Source organism: Mus caroli, chromosome 8, assembly GCF_900094665.2.
Source record: "Mus caroli chromosome 8, CAROLI_EIJ_v1.1, whole genome shotgun sequence".
Classification (NCBI taxonomy): Eukaryota; Metazoa; Chordata; class Mammalia; order Rodentia; family Muridae; genus Mus; species Mus caroli.
In genome coordinates, this window is record NC_034577.1 from 41,108,170 (window position 1) to 41,135,336 (window position 27,167).

At 43.1% G+C, this 27,167-nt stretch overlaps 1 protein-coding gene across 2 annotated transcripts; it reads left to right on the forward strand.

Moving 5' to 3' along the window:
- Positions 1 to 98: 98 nt before the first annotated feature.
- Rwdd4 (RWD domain containing 4) lies at positions 99 to 18,946 on the forward strand. 2 transcript variants are annotated; one of them, XM_021169279.1, is made up of 8 exons: positions 99 to 397; positions 3,634 to 3,714; positions 8,934 to 9,043; positions 9,124 to 9,271; positions 10,311 to 10,428; positions 13,873 to 13,922; positions 14,055 to 14,057; positions 16,808 to 18,946. In XM_021169279.1, the coding sequence occupies exons 1-8, from the start codon at positions 374 to 376 to the stop codon at positions 16,838 to 16,840; spliced, it is 567 nt and encodes a 188-aa protein (XP_021024938.1). In that variant the 5' UTR covers positions 99 to 373; the 3' UTR covers positions 16,841 to 18,946. The 2 variants fall into 2 exon arrangements, with proteins under 2 accessions (XP_021024938.1, XP_021024939.1); XM_021169280.2 differs by lacking the exons at positions 13,873 to 13,922; positions 14,055 to 14,057; positions 16,808 to 18,946 and adding an exon at positions 12,098 to 12,204 and having other exon boundaries at positions 107 to 397.
- The last annotated feature ends 8,221 nt before the right edge of the window (positions 18,947 to 27,167 follow it).

Genomic DNA, 27,167 nt, shown 5'->3' on the forward strand with positions numbered 1-27,167 from the left:
CGGGGTTCCTTGTAAGAAGGTGTTCCATTTCCTAGAGGAGAAAGAGTTGGGGGCGGAAAGAGAAGGAGCCAATAGGAGACGCGATCGTGAGAAGGGGCGGGGCTTCCTCGGTACCGCCCATCAGTAGCTGGTCAGAGGTCTAGGTGTCCCTTAACGTGATCCTGGTTCCCGACCACACATAACGCGATCCTGGGTTCCCGGCCCACAATCGACTGCCGGTGGCTTGGTGCTGCCGAGGATCGGGAGCGCGCGAGGTCGTACCCACGGCTGCGAGGAGGGTTTCCCTAGACCGAAGCGCGGAAACGGGGTGCCCCGGCCTCCCGCCCGCTGCCCGCCCGTTCTTCGTGGTAGCGAACGCCGTGCGCCCGGCACGATGGGTGCCAACGAGGACCAAGAGGTGAGAACCCAGGACTGGACACCCCTGTCCCGGCGCAGGTCCCGACGTGGAGCACCCGGACTTCGCACGTGTCCTTTGCTCTGAGAGCCTTCTTCGCTTGTCCGGATGTCCCACGTTGGTGGATCCCCTTCCAGATAGTAGTGGGCAACCGTATGGCCAGCAAGCATGAATGGGTCACGTGAGACTCGGCCTCCCGCTTCCCTCATTTGTCATTTTTGCATTTAGGTCTTCCTAGATTTCCTTGCTAAGATGAGTGTCCTTGGTCCACGACCCTAGAGCACTTGGCCGTCCTTAAATCCCTTGTGTGGCTTAGCGCTTGTGTGTCGAGTTATTCTGTCTTCAAATCTGAACGCCTTTAAATTTGAAAACTTGTGGTCTCGTGGAGAGGGTCGATCGAGTAAGTAAAATCTCTAGAGAAAAATGAATGACCCTGGTATTTCGGTTTCTGTCCATAATGCCTAGTGAAGTCACCCCTCAGTCTGTTGTTGAGGGATATACAATGTTTTTGAGCATCCTCATGTCAATCAGAATTTTGTAGTTTGTGTTTTGGTTTTTGTTGTTGTTGTTATTGGTGGTGGTGGTTTGTTTGCTTTGCAAAATATCAAAGTCGGAAGGAATAGCTCCTATAAATCATCTGTCATTGAACTTTCCAACTCTGTAATGTGTCCAGATGAAAAAGGAAAGAGTCTACAGTGCTAGGGCACCCTAGCTTGGTGAACTTGGTAGAATGAGGATTAGAAGATAAATCCCATCCGGCGGTGGTGGTGTACGCCTTTAATCCCAGTATTAGGGTGGCAGAGGCAGGCTGATGTCAGAGTTTGAGTCTAGTCTGGTGTTCCAAAAGTGCCTTCTCAAACAAAGGAGACAGATCTTATGTAGTAGAAGACTCCTTGTGTAGTAGTAGATACATGGTAATTTGCTGTTTGTTTTGAATATGTTGCTTAAAAATTAACATTTGACAATATGGGTGTTAATAGAAGCTAGGCTACAAATACTCCATACAGGACCCCCATGTTCACAAGGTAATTGGTATCTGAATACCCTGCTAAAATATTCATACCAGTTCAATGAATCCGAAGCATTAATGAATCCAGGGGAGAGACTAGAGAGGAAGGGTTAGAGACTACTAGTGAGTGGTTACAGACATAAATGGAAAAGAGGAAAGTCTGATGTCATTTTACACAATGAATGACTAGTTTTACAGTACCCTGTGCATTTCATTTCATAATAGCTAGAAGAGCTTTGAATGGTTCATTGACAAATAAGTGGTTGAAAACTTGGGGTGATAGTTGTAACAGGGACACTTATCAAAGAACTGCATTGTATCCCATAAATAAATACAATTTTTAAAATAGTTTTTTTTTTTTTTTTTACATATATGAGTGTTTTGCCTACATATATGTATGTGTACCACTCGGGTGTCTGGTACCCAAAGAGGCTGGAAGAGGATGTTGGATACCCTAACTGGTGTTCTAGACAGCTGGGAACCACCATTATAGGTGCTAGAAATAGAACCAGGTCTCTCCATTCTTAACCCCTGAGCCATCTCTCCAGCCCCAACCAATAAAATTGTTCTGTGTCAGTTTGAAAATAGTTCTTTCTCCCAGCAAAGCACAATGTAACACTTAATGGATTTGACTGCTGGGCCACCATCACCACTGGTCGCTGACTCCACCTCAGACCTAACGAGTCAGAATTTCTGTGGTAGAGTCCAGGAATCTTTGATTTCAGCAGCGAAGTTTTATTCTTCCCATGATAGGTGTCTGGATCTTTGAAGATAGTTTCCTGCCTGGTTTTGAAGATACTGGCTTTGAAAAATAAAACAAAACAACTAAAAGCACATCATATGTTTCCAGTTGACTTTTGTTCATGTATCTTAGTTCCTGTGCTGTCCTGAACTGAATGTAGGAGCAGAATCCCCTCCCTTTGCCTCTGCTGAGCCCGCCGCATCACACTGTCTTCTGATTTACCGTCTCTCCACATCCACTTAGTGCTTTCTACAAAGTAGTTCATCCCACATCCTCTACTTATATATTTAGGTGTTCAACGCAATATTTAATGTTTTAATGTTAATATTTACCCTGTTAAATATTATCATAATTTGATTTAAAAGAACTTTGGAGGGGGCTGTCCTAATTCTTTCATCGGCTTGACTTATTTTCTTATCAGATTACCATCCATCCATTTAAACAAGCCTGTCTTCTCTTTTTTGTTCCTGCCCAAGTTATTAATTAAAATATGGAAAGAGATTATGGCCAAAGTGACATTCTTGAGTCCAGTTTGAATTTCTCTGTTTTTCTTTGTTGTTGCTTTGCATTGTTTTTGTTCTGATCTGTTCTGGAAAGCGATCCTTGCTGAGATCTAAAGAGACTGAGTCCGGCGACCTTCTCTAAAGTACAGAGTTCCGCTGAGAAGGATTGTTTAGCTATATCGTGATGTAATGCTTGCTGGATCCTAAGGATTCTAAGCTTTCCTGCCCTGTTTCTTTATGATCTAATCTAAAATTTGTACATGGAGAATAGATCAAGGTCACCCTCTTTAGTCTGCAGAGTTAGTGACGTCAATCTTTTTGAAAACTAAAACTAAAACATATACTCTTGTCTTTGTTTCTCCCAGACTCAGCTCTCACGCACAGTGATGGAGATTTCTCATTTGTGGGACCACAGTGTTCTGAGAACAAAGCCTAGGCAGGGTTTACTAATTAGCATCTTCTCTTCTAGTCTCTCCATCATCTTGAATAGATCCTGTCAATTTCCTTTCTGATATTCTTTCTTGGGACTGAGCTGTACTATGTAAGCATTGTATACTGAGCTGTACTACATAAGCATTGTATTACTTTATGGAAGGGATTACCGGTATAACTGATGTTCTTTTTCAAATGGGAAATTGTTGTGCTTCCTAGTTCTCATTCCCAAGTATTTTCAAGTTGCTTTAACCTAAATCTTTCCTCTACAGCATAGAGAAGGAATATGGTAATGTGCTCTTCACAGGGCCTATTGGAGAATTAAGTGAGCTGATACAATGTACAACTCCTTAGTAGCACCCAACACCTACCCTTAAGGTACCTGTTGTTAATGTGATTGTACTGTGGTGGTATGTGCACATATATTGTGCTTTGGGGCCAGTAAGTTAAACTACATTTTACATCAACTATACAATGTGGGTTTGAATGAGAAGTTAAAGTCTTTCTAATCCACGCATGCCATTTAACAAAATCCACTGATTTCTTTTTCCAGATGGAGCTAGAAGCTTTACGGTCTATTTATGAAGGAGATAACAGTTTCCGGGAATTAAGTCCAGTGTCATTTCAATATAGGGTAAGACACAGCAGGGACAACGCATGCATCTTTGTGGTACTGGGAAGAATGTGGAGACTCTGTCAAACCTGATTCTGTCTTTTCACTTAGTGCTTTAACTTTATTACAGTCCCATATTTTCTGAAACTTTTGTTTTTCTAAAAAACTATTTGGTTTTATAGGGGGGAGGGGGGTGCACAAAGGCCAGAAGAGGGCATCAAATCTTCTAGAGCTGGAATTACCAGTGGTTGTAAGTCACCTGTAATCCACCAAAGGTGGATTCTGGAAAACAAACTAGAGTTCTCGGAAGAACGGTAGCAGCTGAGCCATCTCTTCAGCCCTCCTGACACATTTAAAACAAAACACATCACTATGACATTGCTATTGATTAAAGTTTGAAAACTAAATATAGAACCTCTTATAAAAAAATACACATATTTATATAATATATATTTATATAACATAATATATAAATATATATTACATATATATTTTTTTAATTTTATGTGTCTGGTGTTTTGCCAACGACCATGTCTGTGCAGAACATACATGCCAGGTGCTCACAGAGCCCAGAAGAGAGAGCATTGGCTCCCCTGACCTAGAGTCATGGACAGCTATTGTGAGCTGCTGGATGGCTGCTGGGAAATGAACTGAAGTCCTCCTAGAAGGACAACCAATGCTCTTAACCCCTGAGCCATCACTCTAGCCTAATTCAGAGCCGAAAAACAACAACAACAAGTTAAAAACATTTTGACTTGATTATAAAATGTTAGAGATAAAAGAATTCTTAGGGATTATATAGTATCACCTTCTTAAAGATGGCTTCCCACAGCCCTGGCTGCCTGTCTGCCACAGTTAATATTGATAGATAATCCTCAATTTGAATGTATTGTACACAGTAACAGAAAATGAGTGTTCATTTTTGTTTATCTTCTTAAGACAGAATATTATCATATAGCCCAGGCTAGCTTCGAATTCTTGATTCTCTCACCTCACATTCACAAGTATAGCTAGGACAGAAATAAATTCTCCATAGCAGTGGTTCTCAACCTTCCTAACGCCGTGACTCTTACATGCAGCTCCTCGTGTTGTGGTGACCCCAAACATAAAATTATTTTCATTGCTTCTTTATAACTGTAATTTTGCTACAGTGATAAATCATAAATATCTGTGTTTTCCAGTAGTCTTGGATGACCTTTCTGAAAGGGTCATCTGACCCCCACAGGGGTTGAGACTCACAGATTTGAGAACCCCTGATCTACAGCAATGCCCAGTTCCTCTTCACACCCCGCTGCCTTTGTCCTGCCTGTATCTGTATAACCATGAGAATTGTTACTTTACTTATTGCTGTGACCAAATTCCTGATGAGAGCAACTTGAGAGCCCGAGAACAAAAAACATTCACTACTCAAGCCCCAAAGCCTAAGCTGGTTCCCCAGAATCCACACAAAGGTGGGGTGATAAAACCGATTCTCAGTCCTTGAAGTTGTCCTCTGTGTACTGTGGGACTTTTGTTCTTCTACACAAATCACACATATACAGTAATAATAAATAATAATAAATAAATAATATTTAAAAAAGAAAGGAAGGAAGACCGTTTTGGCTCCCAGTTTGAAAGGTCCAGGTCATCAGTGGCAGGGAAGTTGAGGCAGTAGGATCCTGTGTGAGGCTGTGGTCATATTGTACCCAAAGTCCGGAAGCAGAGGAAAAGGACACTTGTGCCCAGTTCTCGCTCTCTCCTGACATGGGGAATGGCTCGGCCCATAGAATGGTGTCCACATTAGCATAGGTCTTCCTACCTCAGTTAACGTAACCTAGCAAACCCTTCACAGACGTGCCCAGAGGTTTGTTTCTGGGCTGATTCTAAATCCCATCAAGTTATATCGGGGAACTCTTACTGACCAGAGGTCACGCTGGACTTAAGACCCAGGCCCTTCCATTTTAAGTCCAGCTGCCTTCTCAGATCTCCCCAACCACCGTTACCTTTTCTTTCCCAAAGAGGCTCTGAGAATTCTCATATGCTTTCTTAAAACATCTCCGTTAACAGTATCAGTTATTTATTGAGTGCAAAATGCGGAATGGTCCAGGTTACGCATGTTTGTTATACCATAGAGTGAAACATGAAATTGGAGATAGTGTCCTGACAGTCAAAGGAGAAGAGCCAGACAGGTCTGCCTCCTTGGGCCCTCTGTTCTTTCACAGAGCAGTTTAGTAGGCTAAGTGATGGCTCTGCCCTGCCCTCCCCCCATTCGTTTCATTTACATTGTACCACCACCAGTTCAACATTTAAGTAGTCGTGCCAGAGCCTGTTTAAAGAGGCTTCTGGGCTTCTCTTGCCTGTAGAATGATGACTCTATTCTCAGCTCCGTAATCAAAGTCCACTTTAAAGAAGAGATTTATTTTTATTTTGTTATATGAGTGTTTTGCCCGGATTGTGTGTATGTACAACGTGTGTTCCTGGTAGTCTAAGAGGCCAGAAGGCTCCACATCCCGGGGAACTGGAGTCACTGGCTTTTGTCAGCCATATAGGAATATGAGTTTTGGGAACCCAACCGCAGCTCTCTGCTATTAGTGGCAAATACTCTTATTCTTTGTTTTGTTTGGTTTGGTTTGGTTTGGTTTGGTTTGGTTTTTGAGGCTGGGTTTCCCCGTGTAGCCCTGGCTGTCCTGGGACTCCCTCTGTAGACCAGGCTGGCCTCAGACTCACAGAGATCCTCCTGCTTCTGCCTCCCACTCGAGTGCTGGGATTAAAGGTGTGTCCTAGGTGGCAAATGCTCTTAACTCGGGAGCTAGCTAGGTCTCCTTCCGCTCTGAGTAAGTAAGTAGTCCATTTGTTTTGAGCTGCCTCTGCCAAACTTTGTCAACTTTCATTAGGCACAACAGATGGCTAAATGATCTCATTAGTATCTTCTCCCCCACTTAAGCATTGTCTTTAGATACCTTGTAACTCTTTTGTCCCCCTCTTATCTCTTACCTATGTGACTTCTCTATGCTCAGTTAATCTCTGTGACCCATTTGGCCAAAGTCTCTGTAAGGCATTTGGTGTCTTTGAAGACAGGAGTGGTCCTGCCGCTAACTTTAATACAATGAGGCCTTGGTTATCCGTTTCTAAGTACACCTTGATTGCATGAAGCTTCTGTCTTCTCTCACCTTCGACGGCATCCATCATGCCTGTGACTGACTCATGTCAAGAGGTCCTTACGTTTATCTGATGCTGTTTCTGGGCCTCAACTTACATTGATACTGAATGTAGCTGAAAGGAGACTGAGGATATGGGCAGAACATAGAAGGTGAAGCAAGTACTAATTTGAGGTGAAATTTTTTTCTAATTCTTTTTCATTTCATGTGTGTGTGTGTATGTGTGTGTGTTGGGGGAGGGGCACATGCATGCCACAGCCCCTGTGAGTTGCTTGTCCCCTTCCACTCTGTGGGTTCCAGGATCAAACGCAGGTCATCAGGCTTTACAGCATGTGCCTTTACCCCCTGAGCCACCTCACAGGCCTGGAGGTGAAAGAAAAGCTTGATTCTGGCAAGCGTTATTACAGATGTTAAAATCTCTTGGCAGAGGTTGCTAGGAAACAGGGTGGTGATGTAGTTGTGTGTTATTACTGCACTGACTACTTCGTCATTACCTCTACACTGAAGGAAGATATTGTCCCCATTGGTGATTCTGATAGGCTGCAGCGAGAGCCACCGTACAGCCTCTCCTCACAAAACAGTCCATCTAAGTATAAACAGAGGAGGTAGTTCTCTATATTTGGGGATGTTAGTCAAGAAAAATTGCCTAGACTCCTTTTTTATCCCCCCAAGACAGAGTTCGTCTGTGTAGCTGTCCACTCTCCTAGAACTTGCTCTGTAGCCCAGGCTGCCCTTGAACTCAGAGATCTGCCTGCCTCTGCCTCCTGAGTGCTGGGATTAAAGGCGTGTACCAGGGCCTTGGGAGATGGCTCAGTGGTTAAGAGCACTGACTGCTCTACTGAAGGTCCTGAGTTCAATTCCTAGCAACCACATGGTGGCTCACAACCATCTGTAATGTTATTTGGTGCCCTCTTCTGGTGTAACAGAAGACAGCTACGGTGCACCCATACCCAGATTTGGCCTAGACTTAATGTCATAAAAAGACTTAAAAACCTGGGGGAGGGCTCTATTAATATAGACTAGAGAGCTATTACAACGAATTACCATAGACCTTCCGTGAGTTTAGATTTCTGGGGTGGGGATGGTATTAATTAAAGGGCACTTGAGGCATAGTTGGGGAATTTGTAATATGAATAATTATTAGGTGAGATTTTTATATCAGTGTTGAATTCTTGGGGGCGTGAGGATTGTCTTTTCACTGTAAAAGATACCGTGAGTTATTTGCCTTTTCACCCATAAATAGCTAAAGCCATTCCATTACTTTCAAATGCTTCAGCCAAAACCAAAGTGGGGGGAAAAGTCATATATGTTAGAGGCGCTGATGCTCATTTCTGTGCTAGAGGGAAATGACAGCGGAGCGGGATGCAGTGTTGAGTACGTGCACGACAGTGAGAGCTTCTGGTGCCCGCTTAGCTCTTCCTTAGAACTGAAGATGCTTTAAGTAAAAAAGTTGACAAAACTGAAGACGTTCTTGTCAGGGATTGCTCTGGGGCCTGCTGCGCCCTCTCCCCCATCCTTTCCTTTGCTTGTCTGTTTTACACTCCATTTTCTGGTCTTTTTCCACTTGAACAGCCTGTATCAGTTTCCAAGTTCTTTGTGCCTCTTGCATTTATTTTAGCAGTTAGAAACCTTCAGGACAAGGTGTTTCAAGTTTGGGAATAAGTATTTCTTGACTATTGCCATTGTGTTTTCTGACACAGGGCTTCTCTGTGTAGCTCTGTAGACCAGGCTGGCAACAAGCTCAGAGGTCCACCTGCCTCTGCCCCCTTCCCCAACTCCCTCTAATGCTATCACATGCAGCAGCTCCCTTGTCATTTGTTCCTCATTCACCCTAGGAAACAAAAAATGTCAAGTGTATCCTTGGTATTGACAAGCCTGGGTCTGGTTGAGAAATGGCCCTCGGCAGAAATGAAGGTTCCTGAAGCAGGATGGCCCTAAAGCAAAAGTCAGAACTCATCCTTGGTCAGCCCTACCCCATACCTCGGAACGTCTCAGCATATTATGCCACTGATTTGAACCCGAGTTTTGGAAAGAATCACCTTGAAGATAGTAATTTGGTTCTCCTGATCCCTTTCCACAAGCCTAAGACTCCCATTTCCTCAGATAGGTGAAGACGGCGATCCCAAAGCCTTCCTGATAGAGATTTCCTGGACGGAGACATACCCGCAGACGCCTCCGGTCATATCTATGAACGCCTTTTTTAACAACACCATGTGAGTAGTTTGGTCTTCAGAGCGGTTTCATTCTCTTCTCTGTCACTGACCCTTGACGGTATGGTTTCTCTGCACCGTAGCTCCTCGGCTGTGAAGCAGAGCATCTTAGCCAAGCTGCAGGAAGCGGTGGAAGTGAATCTCGGCACGGCCATGACCTACACGTTGTTCGAGTATGCTAAGGACCATAAAGAGCAGTTCATGGAGAACCACCATCCTGGGAATTCTGCAGTGAGTGTGCCTGCCGGCGGTACACTACATGGCTCCGCGCTGGGCGCGTGCTTCTCTTTTCTTTTCTTTTTTTTTCTTTCTAGTTGTTTTTTGAAAATTAGGAGACTTTGTGTTTGATGTAAACAGAGAATAACATTTGGGTTAAATGAGACCAGTGAATCTCAGCTTTCCTTTATTGATGGAGAAAATGCAATTACAGTCTGTCAGTGTTCACTTGTCAGCAAAGATTAAAATACTTCTAACCATGGAAATCTAAGCAAGGCATGACAGTGTAGGTCTTTAATCCCAGGGCTGGGGAGGCAGAGACAGGTCTGTGATTTCAATGCCAACCAGGCCTACATAGTAAGGTGCTGACTTAGAAAGAATGGATGGGAGGGAGGGAAAAAGGGGGGAAGGAAGGAAGAAAGGAAAAGAAAGAAAGAAGGAGAGAAAGGAAAGAGGGGGGGAAGTAGGGGAAGGAAGAAGAGGGAGTCAGTCTTGTCCTGGTTCCATTGGAGGTTCACATGGGTTCAAATCTTCTCTCTCTACTTTTTTAACCCTACGACTTTGGCCAGCTTTCTTTATCTCTATGTGCCCAGTTTCTCAGTGGTTAAGTGGAATTATAATAGTGTCTACTTTAGACAATTGTGGTAAGGCACAGATAAATGATATATGTAATCATAAGTGGTAACTATGCAAGCCCAAATATTTTGAAGATTTTTTTCAAAAAAATGAGAAGATCTGAGGGGAATGTGTGATGTTTCTAAAGAGGTGCCAATAGTGACAGCAAGCCCAGTGGTTTAGACAATTATGTTTGACCCTCAGATTGTCACCATAACGTGGGCAATTCTGGTTTACCTGCTGTCCCAGGGTTGTGTCCTTGAAAATGAGAACAAGGCCATCGATGCCTGAGGACGCTGGGGCCACTGAGTGAATGACAGAATAACACCTTCACTTTTGTAATCTAGAAATCCCCCATTCCCTCCGGAATGTACCTGTTTGGGGGTCTAAACCAGTAGATTTTAAGGTGTGAGTCTAAGATCTGCTTCTGTTCTTGTAGACGCCTGTAGCCAATATCATCTCAGTTGAAACTCCCACCACAGCCCCATCGAGTAAGAAAAAAGAGAAGAAAGAACAACTTTCCAAAGCTCAGAAACGCAAGCTGGCAGATAAAACAGGTTTGCATTGTGTTCTTTGTCTTTCTTAACACAGGAAGTGGGCTGCTTTTACTCTGACAAGGGTGCTTGATAGGTTTAGGTCTCTTTACAAGAGGAATTCTTTGTTTTGTGTCCAAGATAGGGTTTCTCTGTGTAACAGCCCTGGCTGTCCTGCAACTCGCTCTAGACCAGGCTGACCTCAAACTCAGAGATCTGCCTGCCTCTCCTCCTGAGTGCTGGGATCAAAGGCATGTGCTACCACCACTGCCTGGCTAATTCTTTAGTGTCTCTCTCTCTCTCTCTCTCCATATATATATATATATATATATATATATATATATATATATTAATATATAATGTATAATTTATATTAATATATAATATATTATATATAATATATTAATTCTCTCTACATATATATTAATTATTATATGTAAGTACACTGTAGCTGTCTTCAGACACCCCCAGAATAGGGCATCAGATCCCATTACAGATGGTTGAGAGCCACCATGTGGTTGCTGGGATTTGAACTCAGGACCTCTGGAAGAGCAGTCAGTGCTCTTAATCACTGAGCCATCTCTCCAGCCCTCTTTAGTCTATTGGAGCATTTGAGTCAGAGCCCCATTGGTCACAGTACAAAAATACTGCATTTATTGCTACTTCGAAAGAGTGACTCACAAAGCAATTATAAATATTCTCACTGAGGGACATTAGAAAAATAGACAAAGCACATTGTCCTACCTGAACACTGTAACATGTGGGTTTTATTTGCCTGTGTACATCTAAAAGCTGTGTGAAATAGTTCCCACTTGCAGTCTGACACATCACTCCATCTTAGTATAGTTGTTGGATTTTTTTCCCTATAATTAACTTAATTATACAATAAGTCTTCAGAAAAGAATTCCTGTGTATATGAAAACAGACTCCTCATGAAAAGGATTATAAGCTGCCACTCAAATCAACAGCTATGTTTGGACCCTGTTCTTTCTCTTAGATTTGCAAATGGGTATCCATCTGAATTTTCCCAATTAGGAAATTGGGAAACATACACTGTTGCATGTACATACACTTAGACATAAATGGGTGCCTGCGTGTGTGTGTGTGTGTGTGTGTGTGTGTGTGTGTGTTTGCGTGCGCACAATGCTCATGGAAGGCCTAAAAAGAATGTTGGAGCTCCCAGCCTTGGAACTGGTGTGGGTGCTGGAAAGCAGTCTCTTACCCTGGAAGGGCAGCACGCGCTTTTAACTGCCAAGTCATCTCTCCAGCCTCTGCCATGTTTTTTATGGAGGGAGCATAGGTTTATTTTTGTTTAATGTCTGTTGATGGTAAAAATAAAAGAAACCAATATTACAGTGGTCCTCCAACAAGATTTTGGAATTGTAACAGTTTGTGCTAGAAAAGACTCGGCGCTGCCCCCACACGTCAGGAAGTGGTGGAGTGTATAGGCCTGAAGGGGAAGAAGAAATTAGCCATCGTATTCTGTTTTCTAGAATTTGGGTGTTTGTCTTTTGCAATGTTTTAGCATCTATGGCAGTCGCCTTTCATGCCTCACGGCCTATGGTCATTTTCATTAAATAATATCTCCCCCTACCCCAACACTCATCTCTTTGATGACGCCCTACTAAGGTCTAATTTCCTTAAGATGACAATGTAGGGTTTGTGACTGAGAACTTTCATGCTAAATAAATAGGCTAGCCTGTGCGACCTAACTGACGATCCAACTGCGTGCCCGCACGACATAAGAAGCTTACTGGTCTGAAGGAGAAACGAGCCATCAGAAACTGGCTCCTACGAGAATTGCCTTTGGCTGGAGCGAGCGGAGCCGGAGCCACCAGGGCCGGAGTGGAGTAGGGGGTGGGTGGGGAAGAATTGCGTTTATCTGAAGATCATTACCTTCTGAGTTGTTTACTGGAAAGTTAATACAGGTGAACGTGTCTTACCCACATGCATGAGATCATGGTTCAGAGCCTTCCAGATGTGGAATATTTTCATACTTAATGACTGAGCAGTCCTAATTCAAGATCGAAAATACTCCGATGTTTAAAACTATTCAAAAACTTTCAGATTTTAGAGTTTTTTTGTTTTTTTTTTTAATTTGTATAGTGCTGGTTTTAAATGTAAAATTTTAAAGGCTTCATAAAATGAGACATGCAGCCTATGTGAAGAATAAGAGAAGTAAAGACATTTGAAATAGAAGAATTATCTTCATTTATTTTGCACACATACCTGTCTCTGTGGGTATATGTGTGCTGTGGCATTTGTGTGGGGATCAGAGAGCAATATTTGTGAGTCTCCCGCCATGTGAGGCCCATGGATTGATCTAAGGTAGTCAGTCTAGCCAGCCTGTACCTTCACCTGCTGAACCCTAATATTGAAGAATTTTTTAAAAATAAAATGCCAATTTGTTAAATTGTCCTTTGAATTTGAATATTAAAAGATGAAAACATTCTATAAAGCATGCATTTTTTCCTTTTTTAAAATTTTTCTCTCATATAATAATACACCTGATCGCAGTTTCCTCTCCTTCCCCACCCCCTAGTCCCTCCCTTGAGCCTCCCCTTTCTTCCAGATCCACCACCCTTCCAACTCCCCTCAGAAAAGAGCACCAACTAAATACTGCATAATAGATACTGTAATACTGCATAACAAGCTATAGTAAGACCAGGCACAGGTTCTCACAGCAAGGCCTCTGCATATATATGCAGAGAATCTAGATTAAACCACTCATTTATATATGAGACCTTGTGAGCTTTGTCCCAAGCATCCTCAATAGAGCATCAGTTTTCAACCTTCCTAATATTGCAATCCTTGAATACAATTCCTCATGTTGTGGTGACCCCCCCCCCAACTATAAAAGTATTTCATTACTATTCCATAACTGTAATTTTGTTGCTGTTATGAATGGTGATGTAAAGATCTGATAATTGACCTCTGTGGGGGTCGTGACCCACAGGTTGAGAAATGCTGCAATAGACTGAAGTGCCTTTTGGAGAATGTCGGATAATGTCTTGTCAGAGCATGGCCAAGCTATACAGAAGTTAACTTGCAGTCCTCTTAGTCCTGAAGGCAAAATTTTGTCAACACAGTCTCTCCTATTCCTAGCCGAGAGCCCTGGTGAGACCCCTGAAACAGTGAGCCAGGGCAACTCCACACTCAGATGAGCACTGGGCTCATGGGAAGCAGGACTGTGCACATGCGTGGGCTCAGTGTGTCCTCAGTCTTATCGCTTGCTTTCCCTTGGTTTCATCGTGACTGGATGAGGGGTAAATTAAAGGGGGGTGTGTCTCAAGTACTTGGCAGGTGCCTCCAGGACGGAGCTTTAAGGTCACAACGCTACTGAGAAACTATTTTCTAAGGTAGTAGTGTGTGATGCCAACTTGCCATCAGTGTTGTAAAAAGTACTCTTTGCTAAGCTATCAGTTCACTTATGCCGGTTGTAGTGACGTTACTGATTTTGTCCCCCAGATCACAAAGGGGAGCTCCCCCGCGGCTGGAACTGGGTTGACGTCGTGAAGGTATAGCAAACTTACATCAACTCTTCAAAGTTGTTAAAGTTACTACTGTCAACTAACGACATGTATATTTTTCATTTTCCTTCCTACTGCCTTCGGGGTTCCCTGGATGTCTGTTGGCATTTTTGGATTCAGCATGTAAGTATTCTTGAAGTCTTTACCTTCTCTGTCTCCTTGCTGTTAGGTGTTCTTTCTCAGATGCGAGAGCCCTGGAGCTGGAAGCTCAGCTCTCATCCCTTGGCTGCAGTGTCACCCCAGGGTCAGCTTCTGTAAAGCAGATCTGCGTGAAGCCAGCCACCTTCCATGGTGCTAGATTGTAAAGAGATCTAAATAGATGGGAAGTAGCCCCATTCTATGTCTTGTTTAGAAAGGGTAGCTGTTATTCAGGGACTAGAGAGATGGCTCTGTCAGTAAAGGCCCACTGTGCAGTGATGAGGCCCCGAGTTTAGAGCTCCACACACATAAGAAGCTGGCTTCAGTGGCCTGCATTTGGGGGTGAGAAACAGGCCAATTCCAGAACTCGTGGCCCAGCAAGCCTAGCTAAATTAATGAGCTCTAAGTTTTGTGGGAGGCCATGTCTCAAAGAATAATGTGGAAAACAATCAAGAAAGACACTTGACATCTGGCATCCATGTGTACACACTCACACAAACATATACATATACCACACACACACACACACACAGGAGATGATTGGGTTGTTGCATTATAGGTTTATCACTAGTTTTATATGAATGCTAAATTCTAATTAATTTAATTCTAAATGCAGCACCTGTAATCCATATTAACAGCCGGAAGTCTTTAATGCCTTCGATTATTTAGCAATACCCCTGTGTTTGAGAACTCTTACCTTTCATAGTTCCTGCTATCTATATATCTTAGTTAGGGTTTACTGCTGTGAACAGACACCATGACCAAGGCAAGTCTTATAAAGCACAATATTTAATTGGGGCTGGCTTACAAGTTCAGAGGTTCAGTCCATTATCATCAAGGTGGGAGCATGGCAGCGTCCAGGCAAGCATGGTGCAGGAGGAGCTGAGAGTTCTACATCTTCATCTGAAGGCTACTAGCAGAGTACTCACTTCCAGGGAGCTAGGATGAGTATCTTAAGCCCATCTTAAGCCCACTTATGCCTGCAGTGACACACCTACTCCAACAAGGCTACACCTTCTAATAGTGCCACTCCCTGGGCCTAGCATATACAAACCATCACACTTCTGTTTCCCACATTTTTCTACAAAACTGTTTCATTACATTATTTATTTTGTGTGTCTACACTCATGCAGTGGCATGGATGTAGAGGTCAAAGGACAACTTGGAAGAGTCGGTTCTCTCCTCCTACCATGACTGAAAGGTGGTCAGGCTTAGCAGCAAGTGCCTTTACTGGCAAAACCATTAGCGATCTACAAGTCCGCGCATATGTGCCTTCCTGTCTCTATGTTCTCCATGTCTGTGTAGGTGCTTGTGGCGGCCACAGGAAGGTGTCAGATTCCCTGGAGCTGGAGTCAGAGTTGGTTGTGAGCTGCCCAGTGTGGGTTCTAGGAACTGAACGTGGGTCCTTTACAAGAGCGGAGTGGGGGCAAGTGCTCTTAGCCACTGAGCCATCTCTGCAGCCCTAGCTCCCGTGTTCTTAGTTATTGGGTACAGAGTGAGATTGACTTGTGGTGATGGGTGGCTACCCTATTCAGACTCACGTTTGTGTGGTTTGAGAATTAATCTGTCTCATTCCCAAATTGGCCAACTCTTGCCGAAGATTTTTACCAGAAAAAGAAAGCAAATTTAAAATTTGTTAAATTATGGTTTCACACATACAATTTAAGAATTTGTTATCTGTAAGGTGGCTTATTTTATTATAGCAATTTTTTTAACCTCTTAAGAAGAATTGATTGACACAAATATGTGACTATGCATGTACATACATTACATGTATACTTTTAAAAAAACCTAAGTTTAGAAAAGAAAGACTTTATCTTTTGGTCTGGTGATAGAGGTCTCCATCACTGCATATATGCACATTAGAGGTAAAGGCACTTGCTGTCATGCCTGATGACCTGAGATCAAGCCCTTGCTCTTACATGGTAGGATAAAAGAACTAACTCGTCCAAGTTCTCCTCGAACCTCCGTCGACACACCTGGGCACACTCATGCGTCCTCACACACACATGAACACAAACACCCATACATACAATAATGTATAAATTTATTAAAGCATAATAGTTTATCGTCTGTTAATGTCATGCTCTGCTGTACTGACACATGCGTAAAGTAGTTTCTGAAGAGTTCAGACCAAGGCCAAGGCCAACAGAGTCAGACTGCCTCGGGCGGGAAGACATTCTAGTGCTCGCCAGCTAGGTGCTTTATGGCAACTGTATCTCGGGTCTGACACTTCTAATAAAATGTGAAAGAAAATAAGGGCTCATATGGAGTTAATATGTGCTCATCAAAACACTTAGAACAGCACTAGGTTCAGGGAATGCACTAGACATTATCATTACCCCAGATTCATAGAATAATATCAGCAAAAAATCAAACCAGGGTGAACGAAATACTACTGAAGATAGAAAACAGGATAGAAGAATGGCGTCTATTTAACAAGCTACCCCTTCTATAAGAATCGCCTTGGGTCTGATTGATTCTTAGAAAGCCGCACCAGAGGTTACCCCTCTGTAACCTTGTTCTGCTGAGCTGACCTTTGGGGTTGTTTTCATAGCTGGTGGAAGTAATTTCACCTGGGGAGGGAAGTGGTTACAGATAGAAACAGTTATAATCTAAGCTCCCTGACTTGAACTGTATTTCCGTTATTTGTTTAGTTTTGATTCTCATTAGAAACAATGACTCAGATACTGCAGATGTCTCCACTTAATACTTGTGTCTTTTTTTTTAATCAGTTAAGCAAAACTGGCTCTAAAGACGATGAGTAGCAAGCGCCTGCAGCCCAAGCAAGAGCAGCCTTGGAAAAGCGGCCTGGTTCAGCATCTCTCCTTGCTTTTTTCTCTGTTACTGAGTGGCTTTTTACAGGGCATGTTCTTTTGTGAGTGTCTTGAAAAAACACGAGTGGAAAGTCCATGAAGGGTTTGGCTGTAGTAAATTATCTTCACAAACTCGCCTTAATAAAAGGTCAAAGTGTAACTTGTTCAGAGCACTTCCTGAAGCTCCTGAGCATCATATCATGGCCGGTGGATGGCTCCACAGAGGGAAGTCAGTGGTAACTCAACCGTCTGGGCCAAGCGATGTGATCATTTTTAAAGGCCAACAAAGCCGTGTTTGAACTCTCAGTTCAGAAGAGCCCAGTCCTGAGTCTCTGGCATTCCTCACACGACCTGTACTGATAAGCGGCACCTCCGTTTGCTTAGATGACAAAGCGTAAGTTGCTTCAGAGAAATCTGAGTACTGGAGTTGAGCTTTATGTATTATTCTCTGTGTAGTTCCTTTTCATTTTCAGCAGTGAACTGCTTCTCCTTAATAAATTGATAACTGTTTATGCTTTTCTCTCGGACTGGATGCCGGTGTGTGATCATGAATGCTTTCAGTTATGTGAATAATAAAAGAATATAAGAAGAAAAGTGAGGGGCTGGAGAAGTGGCTCAGTCAGTAAAGGTTTGCGGTGCAAGCCTGAGGTCCTGAGTTCAGATCCCCAACACCCACATAAAAAGTGGGGCATGACCTGAGACCCAGAGCTGGGAAGGCAGAGACAGGAGGATTCCCCAGCTTGCTGGCCTGACAGTCTGGCTGAGTCACTGAGCACCTGGTTCAGGTAGAGAGCAATAGAGGAAGATGTAGAACATAAATCTCTGGCCTCAACAGGCAAGCACATGTGCATACACCCATTTGCACACACATACAAATACCAGATACACTTGCATGCATGACCGAACACCGAACAAAACAAAAACAACAAATTTGCCAAATACTTTAGAAAAGCATTTGAATAAGTGCTAGCTCTTATTTAAGATAATTCTCTTTGCTGCATAGGTCAGGATGAGAGTATAAGATGCCTTAATATTTAATTTTTGTACCGTTGGAGACAGTGGTTTTAATAAATTCCTAATATTTGCTATCGTGATGTTTTGTTGTTGTTTGGTAATAGGTCTTTCAGGGGAGTCAGCGTTAAACACTTCGAATCTGGGGGCAGTGCTTGGGTTTTGGTTTTTGGTAGGTTTTTTTTGTTTGTTTGTTCTGTTTTTTTTTTATAGTGTCTTTTCAAGTATCCAGATGTGTTTCCTAATCTTGGTGTCTATTCAATAATATATATCCACTCTTTGTCATGCTGAACTATTGTTATACATGCTTGGTTTTTAAAATCATTAGGAAAAGAAACTTGCTGTAGTTTTATTAGGAGAGGTATTGGGTGTGTGTGTGTGTGTGTGTGTGTTACAGTGATTGTGTGTGCTTCCACGTTGTTAGAACACCAAGCTATACTGTGTAGATTATATCAGGTTTTAAAGAACAATCAACTTTTAGAGAAGTTACCTTAGCATAAGAGCAGATAGATCTGTGGATTTCACAGTTACCCCTGGCTCTGGTTAAGCTGTGTGAGCTGTAAAGTAAGTGTAGTCACAGCGAGGAGTTTGCTTGCGCCTGTCTCGTTTTCTAGATGAATGTTGGAGATGCCTAGACTAACAACTTTTCTTTTCAAGCTTCAGTTTGTGCAGTTTTTATTGTCATCTTGATTTGTTAGATTTTTTTTCTTTAAAGAAACATCTTGTAATAGAAAAAAAGTATTTTGTTCTGTTCCAAAGTCATTTCTCTGGTAAAAGTTACTGTGATTCTTAGATTGCAAAGAATAATGCTAGTTAAATGCCAATGAACTATTTTTACTCTTTTTCTATGAAATGTATAGATCTCTGGGGCAGACCGTGGCAATGGTATCCCTTGTTACCTTATAAACACTTGAACACTTGCATCAAAAATAATGCTGACCTGATAATGCTCCCAGTATATTTTCTCAAAGTCTGTTTACTTAAAATTGTATGAGATGACATGACTAATAAGCAATAAAGTCTGAATTATAGTGATTTTTTTCTATATGTTTTGTTTCAAATCACTTCAGAAAGAGTAACTTTTTAAATCTGCAGTAAAATTATCTTATGGTGTGACATGTGTGCTCCTGCTGGAACCATTCAAAGTGTCATATTCAAAGAATATTAAAAAAAAAAAAAAAAAAGCTCAAGAGAAAGTAAGGAATGCCCAAAATAAGAAGATGGAAATTTCAGTGTGGAAGTTAAAAACAGTTTGAGCTTCTGGTCAGCCTAGAACTAGACGTTACACCCAGCCCTGTCTGCACACTTACTGGCTCAGACCCATTCTCCAGCAAAGGCCCTGAATAAGAGGGCCCGCCTTGAACTTTGGTTCTGATGGAGGGCTAGCTGTACACAAACACGTATACTGTCAGTACACACTGTAGCCAAGAGTTACTACATACTTGAATTTTGTAACTGGTCTTTTAATATTTTGTGGGTTCTTCTTTCTTCCACCCTTCTCCACTCTTTCAACCCCCTAACAGTAGATAGGGGAAAGAAAGGAGAGGAAGCAATGTAATGGTTAAACCGCTTCCTGCTTATTGGGGGCTTCGAGTTGTCAGGATATCTAATTTCTTCTTTCTTCTTTGCATGCCACTACTTAACAAACCATGGCCAACAGCAACCAACAACCCACCTATCAGGGTTGTAGCATTTATATACCCTTCTGAAAAGTTCCCAGAATTACAAACGTCACACAATCACAGTAACTATCTGCAGCTGGCAAAACCACACCCCTGCAGAGCATGAGGCAAATCATAGTCACCTGCTTCCAGACACTCTGAAGCCGCCCTATGTCCCACACCTAGCATTGAAACAAAAACACATACTTAAGTATTTCTGTTTTTTAAAGAGTCCAAAATCCCAAAATTCTCCCAAAAGGATTTCAGCCCAAATCCTGCCCCCAATAATGGTTATCCCTTGAGTATGAAATGACTCCTGACAGGCTCATGTGTTGGGACACATGTTCCCCAGCTGGTGGCGCAATTCAAAAAGATTGTGGAACTTTTGGAAAGAGGAACCAGCCTAAGTCAAGGCAGTAGGCAAGGCTGGAACTGTGGATTCTCTGTGGGCAGGCGACCAGACCCCACCCCAAGCTCTCTGCTTCATTTGAAATGAGTATGTGTGCTCATGCTGTCACCCCTGTGCCTTCCCACCTTGAGACCATTCCCTGAATCATGAACCAGAATGTCTTCTTAAGTTTTGTCGGGTGTTTGTCATTATGATATCAAGGTAACTGAGGCAGTATGAAAAATACAAAACAAACGTTGACAAAAACCTCAAGCTATGGTTTTAGTTTAAGATGGTACAGGGGCTGGCTAAAGGGCTCAGCAGATAAAGGTGCTTGCAGGCAAGCCTCAATTTGTGTTCAATCTCTGGGACTCGAACAGTAGAAAGAGAACTGATTCCTCTGATTGCCACATGCTCTGTGGTACCCCACCACACACAAAAATTAATAAAATACTATTTAAAAAAATATATTAGCCAGGCAGTAGTAGCACACGCCTTTAACCCAGCACTCAGGAGGTAGAGGAAGGCAGATTTCTGAGTTCGAGGCCAGCCTGGTCTACAAAGTGAGTTCCATGACAGCCAGGGCTCTTGGAAAAGAAAGAGAGAGAGAGAGAGAGAGAGAGAGAGAGAGAGAGAGATTAAATGGTACTCAAATTACAAAGGTATGTAGGTACATGATAAAAATGAACACAAATCTACTCTAGAACAACCACATTCAACACACTTCTTCAAGTAGATCCTTGTAGCACACAGAATGTGTGCTTAGCCTCAGGTACCATGGGCAGTCTCACACCGTCCTGTAAGAACCTGACAAGAAAAGCTTGAGTAAGAGCCACCAGGATATAGTGGCATTCCCACACCCTAAGCACTTTTTAAAATAACTTAACAATTTTTATTTGATGTATGTTAGTGTTCTGCCTCCATGTATGGCTGTGTGAGGGCGTCAGATCTCTTGAAACTGGAATTGCAGACAGTTATGAGCCGTCTCATGGGTGCTGGGAATTGAACCAAGGTCCTTTGGAAGAACAGCCAGTGCCCTTAACTGCTGAGCCATCTCTCCAGCTCCACTCCTAAGTATTTTAAATAAGGGAATTGCATACATTCCAAGAAACTTAAAAATCAGCAAGCAAGAATGCCCCATACAGAACTTGTCAGTGGAAAGCAGTCTCTGAAGTTAGTGTGCAGGGAAGAGGAGTCAGGCCAGACCAATACCCTGTTGAGTGAAAGTGATGCTAAACCTCTAGTTTAGATTTTTCTTTTTTCCTTTTAGATTTCAGCATTAAAACTTCATCCATCCCATAGCATTTCTCCACTGGCCACAACAGGTCAGATTAACTAGATAAATCTAGCCCCAATTTCTGCTGGGCACTACAGATATGCCCAAACCTACACTTTATTTCTTAAGGCAAATATGCAAGATTTGGGCAGTCTTTCCAGAGGATGATGTAGTCAGAAAAACAATAAACTGTGTGTGGTGGCTCATGCCTTGTGTGTTTGAGGAACAAGGCGGGTGGGGGACCATGGAGCATTTGAGGTGAGTGTGGGCAACAGAGAGCCTGTTTAAAAATAGAAAGTTTTTCCAAAGCTCTCAGGGACTAAACCACCAACCAAAGGGTACACATGGAGGGACCCATGGCTTCAACCACATATGTAGCAGAAGATAGCCGTATTGGGCATCAATGGGAGAAGAGATCCTTGGTCCTGTGAAGGCTCAATTCCCTAGTATAGGGGAATGCTAGGGCGCTGAGGCAGGAGTGTGTGGGCCGGTAGTGGAGCACCCTCATAGAAGCTGGGGGGAGAGGGGAGTTTGTGTGAAACTGGGAAGGAGGATAACACTTGAAATGTCAATAAGTAAAATAACCAATAGAAAAATAAATAAAAACTAGGAAGTTTAAAACTCCTGCTACTGACAGACTCCCTTCTTTTTAACATAGAATTTCTACAAAGGAAAGGCAGCGGGAATGACAGTCTGGCAAGGCTGTGTTTCAGAATTCAGTGTTTTGCCACAATCCAGAGTGCTTTTCAAACTGCAATTTATGGTCCATTCATGAAGAAAGAATGGGCGGTCTTTGCTAGCACTTTGTTTTTAATGAGACAGAACTAGAACCCAGCAGAGAATACCAGCATGCCCTCTGCCTTTTGTGGGGGTGCTTTCTTCTTTGTGAGAGCTCGCTTGGGTTTCTGTGCTGGTGGGGGTAGGGGTACCGAGTCATGATGTCAAACTCACTAGGAATCGGAGGTGAAAATGAGAATCTAGAAGCCACAGTCTGTGAAGACTCAAAAATGTAAAAACATAATTTGCCTATGGAGCGCTGAGGATTTTATTGCTGATGATCAAGTAAGGAAAGCCATAAACACCAGCCGTAAGAGTGGCTTTGTACATATGATGACGAAATGCTCAAGCGAGGATCGTGGCTGTTGGGAAGAGTCCAGGGGACATCTCAGGTAAAGGCACATTCTTTTCCTTGTTCTCATCTCTAATAGACCAAAAGTCAAAAAATATGTCCTGTTTTCCCACGGGTTCCACTTGCTGAGTCTCCTGCAAGAATCTAGATTCTACGATAAAGTGTTCTAATGGGCTGAGGAGGGCTGAGTTGAAACAGTCAGGAAATGGCCCCACCCTGCTGGTTTTTCCAATTGTGATTCCAGGTCTCTGTGACTTAGGAAGTAATCCAGAGTGCTATTGGGGTTTAGCCTGCTGAGGCTCTGACTGTGACTTCTAAGCAGCATTCTCTAGGCCGTCCTTTCTCCTTTTGTTAATACAAGAAGTGTTATCTTAGAGAAGTAGGAAAATGTCCATGAGAAAGAGAGAGACAAAATAAAAGCTTATTATTATTATTATTATTTTGCTTGGAAATTGAGTCTAGGACCTTATGCATGCTAGACAATTGCCCTACCACTGAGCTGCGTCCACAGCACATAAATTTAAAACATCCTGTGTGATGTCCAATGTGACCAAAAGGAGGAGGGGGGAGAGGAGGAGGAGGAGACAGGACAATGGATAAAACCTTGTGTTGCTTTTGCAGAAGACCAGAGTTGGGCTCCCAGCACCAGCACAGGGCAGCCTGTAACTCTCGTCTCATGGGCTCTGTCACCACCTTCTGGACTCCATGGACACCTGCATACATGTGGTACACTCACACCACTCAAACACAACAAACAAACCCTTTTTAAAGGAATATTTATCTTATACATGTGAGTACACTGTCTCTTCAGACACACAGAAGAGGGCATCAGATCCCATTACAGATGGTCGTGAGCCACCATGTGGTTGCTGGGAATTGAACTCAGGACCTCTAGGAGAGCAGCCAGTGCACTTAACCGCTGAGCCATCTCTCCAGCCCACAAATAAATCTTTTTAAATAATATGATGGATGCTAAAGTTCAGAAACGTCTGGAGGAAGGGCTTCGGGGCAAAGGCGTGGCTCAGCAATTAGGAATGCTTACTGCTCTTGCAGAGGATGGGGAATCAGTTCCCAACACTCCATCAGACAGCTCACAACCACCCGGAGCTCCGTTCTGAGGCATCTGCTCGCGCTGCAAGGTGAAGCTGGAGGGCCTGTGGGGTTTTTTGTTTTGTTTTGTTGTTTTGTTTTGTTTTGTTTTGTTTTTTGTTTGGTTTGGTTGGTTGTTTAAGAAGACCAAAGGTATTCTGGTTGCCTGTGGCCAGCCTCCCTTAGGAAACATTATGAATCCTTGTTAAACCCTGTTAACCCCTGTTGCCTGGTGAGATTCACCCCAAGACTCCTGGAGTGGATGCACACAGCTCCCCCACATCCCTTAACTGTCGTGTGTCCTCAGAATCCTTTCCTGGGCATCTACAATTCATCCGTTTTCCATTTCACTTGACAAATGCCCTCCAGAGGCAGCTCAAAAATTAACTTTTAAATTGACGAATGTGAGTTGTTTTCATTAAAATCCCCCAGGATAACTGAGAAGCTATAGAGTCTGGAATATAGGGATGTCTGTCCATCTGCTCAAAGAAACGCCTAGCTCCTGCCACGTGCTGGCCAGTGGCATCTGCTCAGTTGTCCCTGCGTGTTCAGAGTACTCTGTCCTGTTTAGGTTTGAAAATATCACTTTATTAAAAGTCATACAGGGTCTGGCGTGTCTTTAATCTCAGCACTAGGGATCAGAGGCTGGTGGATCTATGTGAGTTCAAGGCCACCCTACTGTAAAGAAAGAATTTCAGGCCAGCCAGGACTGTGTCGCAAAGTCATCCATCAAGTTGCTTTGAGACCTTTCTGCTGTGTCCCTTCTTATCTCCTTCCCATTCCAGGCAGATGACTCTGTGGCCCATGTCTGTGACCCCATTCCCTGTGACCTTGTCATGTGGCCTTTGTCCCGGCTGTTGCCTGTGCTCCGGGAAGTCCTGTCCAGACTCACACAGTGCACAAACCTCAGGTTTGAGCTGACAGCCTTGTATTTCACTGAGTGCATTAGAGTTCCTGTGTGGCTTTAACATGGGGGTGATTGTGTTTACACAGTGTGTTGTCCGCTTGAACGACTGAAGCAAAGAGAGAGGGCAGGGAGATCAGACACGGGGGCAACTGATGTCGGCTGGAGAGGCTGGAGATAAGAAGTGCTTAGGTTCTGGCTTTATACTGGGAGGAATACTGACAGAACTTGTCAGTGGGAGGAAGAGGCAAGAATGATTTCTAGTATTTGAGACTGGGCCATTGAGAAAATAATGCAAATATGAAATCTCCCTAAATTATACTGCAAAGTTAGGCAATCCTACTAGAATTAGTTGATTGACTGACTGATTAAACTTGTGATTCTTCCCTCCCATCTGATAAGATTAGAAGCATATATTACCACCAACGGCAAATAATTTTTTAAAACCCCACTTATTTTATTTTTGGTGTATGAATGTTTTGCCTATACACATATTTATATATCACGTGTGTGCTTGGTGTCATCGGTGGCCATACATAAGAGGGTGTCAGACCTCCCGGCACTGGAGTTACCGATGGTTGTAGGTCACCATATGGGTTCTCCGAATCAAACCTGTGTCCACAGGAAGATCACCCAGGACTCTCAGGCCTTATCAGTAAACCTGCAAATGGATTTTTAAAGACAGAGAAGCCAATGTCTTTTTTATTTTGGTTTTGTTGTGGTGGTTTTTAGTTTCGTTGTTGTTGAGACAGGGTTTCACTCTGTAGCCCTGGCTGTCCTGGAACTCACTATGTAAACCAGGCTGGCCTCGAACTCACAGAGATCCACCTCCCTCTGCCTCCTGAGTTCTGGGATTGAAGGCATGTGCCGCTGCTAACCAATTTCTTAAGGCAAACCAAACATCCGGGCTAACTAAGGAAAGTCCTTTCTGATACAAGTCAACAACTGCTTAGAAAACAAGACTCCAAGTGGCACAAAAAGTAAGATTATTTACAAGGGACTGGAGGGATGGCTCAGTGGTTAGGAACACCGACTGTTCTTCCAGAGGTTCTGAGTTCAATTCCCAGCAATCACATTCTGGCTCACAACCATCTGTAAGGGGATCTGATGCCCTCTTCTGGTGTGTCTGAAGACAGCTACAGTGTACTATGATACATTAAATAAATAAATCTTTAAAAAAAAAAGATTATTTACAAATGATTAATGAGCAAAGATCGAAAGCCGGATATAGGGGGTGGTAGCCTGGCTGCATTCCTAACAATCACATATAAGGCATCATTATATACAGAGCTGTCATCGGGCCCATCCCTTGGGACTTGGAATCATGGAGACTGGTTCTACCACACGGAGCTGCTAAGCCATCTTGGTTCTTTGTATCTCCTTCGGCAACTGTGACTCTCTGACACATCTATTCCTTTGCTTGCCCAGTCATCTTTCTTTGGAGTCTGATAACTTCTTACCCTCCTCTGTGGCGTTGGCGTTCTTCTCTTGATGAGAACAAAGTGCACCCGGAACTACTGGCTGCTTTCTTATGTCTCCCAGGGACAACCTGCCTAGAGGTGGCTCTACTCACAGGCCAATCTGATGGTGGCAATTCCTCCACTGAGGTTCTCCTTTCCCAGAAGACTCTAGATTATGTCTAGCTGACAGCAACAAACCAGGACAGCCCTAGAAGTCTAGTCCTGGTGGACTTCAATAAATATCAAGATCCTGGTATCACGATGAAGTTGACCAGGGAACAAGCTGGGGGAAGCAGCTCAGTTGGCAGAGCTCTCACCCAGCATGCATGAAAACCCTGGGTTTGATTCCCAGCACTGCATAAGCCGGGAATACTGGTTTGTGCCTATAATCCCAGCACTGGGGAAGCAGACACAGGAGGATCAAGGGTTTCTAGTAGCTACACAAGTTCAAGTCCAGCCTGGGATACATGAAAGTCTGTCTCAAACAACCAGGGGTAGGGGGTTATCTCAGTAATAGAGTTCATACCTAGCACATTCTAGGGCCTAAGATCGATCCTCAGAGAGAGAGAGAGAGAGAGAGAGAGAGAGAGAGAGAGAGAGAGAGAATACTTTTATCACCTTTGTTCTCCAGCTCAAATATCCTTAAATATCAATATCAGGGGTTGCCTAGTCTATAAAGTCTTGCCTCTCATATTGTATAGACACCAAAAATGAGAAAAATCTATCTTCCTAGCTGTGTTTCCTTCCAAACTGGTTCACAACCCATTGGTTATAAAAGCAATTGGGTAGGATTTTAGCAGCCTCCTTTTGAACAAAGTCCCAAGAGAGTTCAGGCTGAGATTAAAGCAAATAAAACAAAACAGAAATCCATCACTTTTCGTTGTCAGCAAATGGATTCTGCATAATTTTATTTATTTTCAGTATGGATCAAAATCCTGTACCCTGTGGGAGAAGCACACCAGAGGCTCCTTCCCTATGCTGCAGAACTGGCTGTGCCTGAGTCATTCTGACTGCATCATGCTTTATAGCAGAACACAGGCTTTGCTGCTGCGTTGAGTTGGTCATTAAAAACAAAAACTGCCTCTTCACCCATGAGCAAGAGAATCATCATTTAGAAGCAGTTGATTATCAGCTTCAAATGTCATCTTTGTAAACTGTACCCCTCGGGTGGTTTTCCTTCTCCAGACATGGTGACTCGTTTCTTATTATCGCCTGAAATGCTGAGTTACTGGGTTCCTGAAAGACCCACCTGACATTTCCACATACGCTATGTCTTAGACAGTGGGCCCAGATCTGACTGAAAAAAAGAAACATTTGAACATATGTTCAGATCTGACTCTCCTGGTTGGTTGTCTACTAGA